At 44.5% G+C, this 4,666-nt stretch overlaps 2 protein-coding genes across 2 annotated transcripts in view; one reads left to right on the top strand and one right to left on the bottom strand.

Annotated features, from left to right (window-relative positions):
• The window catches only part of THBS4 (thrombospondin 4), a 40,679-nt gene extending 36,059 nt beyond the window's left edge, over window positions 1–4,620 (bottom strand). The window contains exons 1-4 of the mRNA XM_085322435.1: window positions 4,574–4,620; window positions 3,591–3,731; window positions 2,251–2,387; window positions 1,783–1,832 (exon numbers count right to left, since the gene is read on the bottom strand). The gene's annotated coding sequence lies outside the window, so the exon portion shown is untranslated. The remainder of the gene's footprint in view (window positions 1–1,782; window positions 1,833–2,250; window positions 2,388–3,590; window positions 3,732–4,573) is intronic.
• Window positions 4,185–4,666, top strand: part of MTX3 (metaxin 3) — a 10,704-nt gene continuing 10,222 nt past the window's right edge. The window contains exon 1 of the mRNA XM_085322398.1: window positions 4,185–4,240. Within this exon, the coding sequence (XP_085178524.1) occupies window positions 4,185–4,240 (56 nt within the window). The remainder of the gene's footprint in view (window positions 4,241–4,666) is intronic.

A 4,666-nucleotide genomic window follows, 5' to 3' on the forward strand; every position in this document is an offset into this window, starting at 1 on the left:
GGCGCGCCGCTCCGCGCCGTTTAACGGGGCTGCCCCGCGTCCGGGGAGGGACGGCGGCGGGCGGCGGAGGCCATTGGCGGGGGCCGAGCCGCCGAGGGGAAGGGCCGAGCCGTCGGGGGCCGAGCCGGGGGCAGGGCCGACCCCGCGCAGCCCCCATCCGTCGGGGCCGAGGGGCTCGTTGCCTGCTGGAGCAGCCGGCGCCCTCCCGGGGCCGCGGCAGTAGGCAGGTGCCGCTTCCCGCTGCAGGCGGGAGAGGTGCTAGGTCTGGGATCTTGCTGAGGTCCATGCTCTTGCTGAGTCTTCTCTGAGGAGCTCTGGTCTAGAAACTGAACCTGTTCAATGGCGTTACATTCCAAATGGATACAGATGCTCCAGTGTGTAAGCTTGGTCGTACTATGAATTTAACTTTTCCACTTTTTCTCAGTTAAATGTCACCAAAAAGGGCTGTGCAGATCAGATTGGAGCAAATTTGGGTTCTAGAAGAATCTTAACTGGCAAAGTGCAGAACACACAATCTGTGCTCCTTTATCTCGTTTAGAGAGCTCAGAACACTGGGAGAGCTCACACTGAAAGCCTGAAGGTTACTGGAAAAGGGTTGCTCCTGTTAACAAAAGCCCAAATCGGTAACTTACCCAACCTGCTTAAAAATGCTTTGCCCTGTATTTTTGGTCTTGTACATATCCCCAGGATGTCATTTTCCCCTTGATCCATACATCTTTCCATTCTATTCCATCTTTGCTCCAGAAAATCCCAGCCTCTGCATTGCTGAAGTTAAAAAAAAAAAACAAGCAAGCAAGCCCCCTCAGAGCTGAGCGGCCCTGCAGCTCCTTTCCTTGATACCCATGTGGAGTCTCCCATCAGACAGGGCACCCTCCTTCAGCACTTTCCACTTGCAAAGGAAGGGATCTCCCGAGGGACTGCATGGCAGAAGGACTGCAAGGCACTTCCCCTGCTCCGGAGCTGGCTTCCAAGCCTGCGCCACCACCTGTCTCCTCCTGTTCTTGTTTGCATGCCCCCAGCGCGCAGCTGAACCTTCTGCCAGGTCAGAAGGGGATGGAAGAACGCCAGAAAGCCATGGCTGCCCCTTACCAGCCTGCTGCCCAGCACACAGTTGGAATAGCTGGAGCTGTCTGGTATTATTTACATTATAAAAAGAAGGGCAACAACAGGAGGGAAATTGTACGTTAAATGAACAAAATAGTGTTGATTAATGTTCAGTCACATCAGGCTTGGAAAATACAGCTTGTGAACACCGCAGAGAACAGCTGCCGCGGGGTCACTGCGTGCGAGTCAGGACGCAGCACCGTCAGGGCTGGGGYTGGAGAGCTTCCTGCAAGGGGTCTGGCCGAGTGGCTCCACACCGCAGAAAGCATAGGTGTCAGGCTCCTCCTGACATGGGTGCAATGGCATTTCCAGTACCCTCTCCACATGGTATATAGCCCCATAGCCCCRAACACACAGTACTCCTTAGCCTATTTGTGTAACAGTGTTGACTCCACTCTTAACTACACAGTATTTCTTCCTCTGCTCGACCTCTCCAGGCTGAAGAGTGCTCCCCAYATCAAAGAAACCCCTCAGCTTTGCTCCCTGCTTCTCTGCCTCTGTGGTGGCAGTGACAGGATGACGTGGTGCTGTCAGGGCTAGCAGAACACAGCACAGTGGAGAGAGAAATGGGGCAGGTGCAGGATGATATGGGGCAGGCAGAGTCAGCAATGGGAGGYTCAAAGGGTGTTGGTGAGGAGACAAGGATATGGAACAAAAAATGAAGAAGGAAGGACTTACAGTGCTGCAAGCTGCTCAGAAGGAAGCCTCAGTCTGGATCTTGTTCCTACCTAAAGGATGGAGACAGCACACATGTTGCAGAGACTAAATACCTGGGCATAGAGCAGCCCAGATACCGCTCTCTAATCTGCAAGCACCAAGAAGCCCTTTGTCACCAAAGAGCATTTTTTGCAAAGACAGGTTTAAATGCCTGAGGCAAAAAACACCATGAAGATGTAAAATCTTCATATGTCCATATTAAAGTATTCAGTGATTACTGCCAACAAAAAAAGGACAAAAGGATAGYGAAGTTTCGCTTTCACCTCTCTCAGCTAACACTATCAAGTATATGCAGTATTATGTGCTTTATTATGTAAATTCTTTGAGTTTGTCAAAATACAGGAAATATTTTCTCAAAATACTCCCTTATCAGTCAAAAATATTTTAAAAATAAATTTAAAATATCATTTTTACTTCTTATTTACTTACAATGGACTCTCTTGCACTGATAGCAACAGACCTTCTGGGAGGAAGATCTCTGATCCATTATAAAACCATTAATACTGGATTCCTGAGGACCAAATTCTGTTCTCGCTCCATCTGCAGTAAGCATCAGGAATGCACAGCTGAGGAGAATCGGACAGAGCATACTCACAATAAAATGTCATAGAACATAACAAGTTCACAATGTATATAAACTGAAGTTTAAACCCACATTTAGATGAACTTAGCCAGTACACACAAAGGTCTCTGCAGTTTTTCAAGTTTTTGTTTCTATGCTCAGTTTTATTATTGGAGCATGTTACTGACTGAAGGGGATTTTGTGTTCAAACACAACCTACTTTAAGGGATTTTCGCAAAGTATAACATTTATCTGCTGTCTGGATAGAGCTATCTCACCTTCTAATCATCATTTTCCGTAACAAAACAAATGGAATTTTAGTTATTGCCTTTTCACTTTTTTGTATTCTCTGTAGTCCAAACTCCAGCTTAACTTACTGGAGCTTGATACTATGCATAGGAATCATAAAGTGGTTATTGGGCAGGGCATCTTCAAAAACTTTCATAAAGTCAGTAATATTATATACAGAAGTTTCTTACAGAAACATAAGACTAATTCTTAACACAGGATCTGCAAGTAAACCTTAACTGTTAAATATTTGTCCTGCGTAATTTATGTAAATCAACAAAGCTCTAAACAGAGAGAATACAGAGAAGCTGCCAACRCTGTAGATTTTGCTCTACAGAAACGTGCATGACTTGTTCAGTTTCCAAGTAACGGGGCAGGGGAAGGAGGAAGGAATCCCTGCTGCTTAATTCATCTTTCATATTTTGCTCCTACTGTGCAACAGGAAGACTCACTATTTTAATGGAATTATGCGGATGGCTTAAGGATCAGAATATGAGTGAAACTAAGGTAAGTCTTAATAAAAGTGAAAGCCAACAGAAGTATAGTTCTAGACCATGATCCTCTSCATTTATTTGGATACTTTTTGTTTTATCTGGCAACATTTTCGTAGGAAAAAAATGTGTGCAATACTGTTTCAAACACACCTTTCAGAGGAAGTTTTGCTTTTTCAGGAACACAGATTTGAGCCCACTTTTTCATGTCAAGGCATACATTCATTCCCAATGCACCTATCTATCTTTCCTTTACGTTAAGAGGAATTTCGCTCAAGCAACTAAGAGGAAAAAACTCATGAGTAGCTCTAGGATGGGGGAGGGAAAACGCAGATTGCCTTTTTTTCATCTTTGCTCTGGCTTCYATAATAGCATAGAGATAAATTGGACCCTAAGGCACTGCAAGGAAAGTTTACACTCCTAATTACCTCCAAAGCATTCTTGCAACTTGCATCAGGGAAGAGCCATAAACTGGCACATTCTCAGCCATTTAGGATCAGTGCTGTTAAAMACTCTTGCTTCCAGATCTTGCACGTCGCAGGAAGGGTGATTAGGCTTATATGAAKTACCTAGAAAGACAGAGTAGGGATTAGCTGGGATGAAAGGAAGAGAGAAGTATCCTTAAAAAACTTTACCTTACACACCTCTTTATGGGGAGAAATGTAAACAGTCCTTAAAAAAATCAGTTTTTACTACAGTTTAAATTGCCAATTGTATACGTTTTTTTTTGATCCTAATGATTGGGAGCAGAATGATCTCAGATCTGTGTGGTAGGTTTTGATCATGACACTGTATCACAAATTTTACGCAGATTTTGCGGGAAGGGGGGGAAGTTTCAGAAAGCTTTGCCCTTGCTCTCCTGTTTTCTTTATGAGCAAAAGACCTTAATGAAAATGGTCAGTGCATTTTTTTTAAGACAGTGTGGTATTTTTCCTGCTTGTTCAGGAAGAATAAAAACAATTGGCTTAGTATTTTAATAACTAAAAATGCTACAGAATGTCCACAGGAAATGTTAAAACGAAATGTTAAAGGTCTACAGTAAAAAAGTACAATTTACACAAAAGATAAAACTCGGACAGTAGGAAAACAAGGAGTTCCTTGTTTTCAAAGCCGAATTTCTGATGAGTTCTGTTTACGYTCCATCAAAAGTCAGCATTTTAGTTCCCGTGAAAAGTCGTAATTGTGTATGAAATAACTGTGATTCTGTGAACAAACCCAAAAACTGAGGTGCTGAAATATAGCATAATCTAACCAGTGGTATACACGTGTCTAAATAAAATCATTAAATCACCTTTTAAAAAATATACTAAATATCGGTAATAAGTTAAACCAGCATTTTAGAAATCGAMGGTGGGGGGACTTGGGGGGTCTTTTTTCCCCTCACAGGGGAGGCGCTCTGCCTTCAGCTCACCGCCTCCAGCCCTCGTTTCCAGCACACGCCGCAGGCTGCCCTCCCGCTCGCCCAGCCCGTGCCGGCTCGGCTCGGCCCGGCTCGGCTCGGCCC

Source organism: Rhea americana, unplaced genomic scaffold (assembly GCF_003343005.1).
Source record: "Rhea americana isolate MKP2758 unplaced genomic scaffold, rheAme1 scaffold_77, whole genome shotgun sequence".
Classification (NCBI taxonomy): domain Eukaryota; kingdom Metazoa; phylum Chordata; class Aves; order Rheiformes; family Rheidae; genus Rhea; species Rhea americana.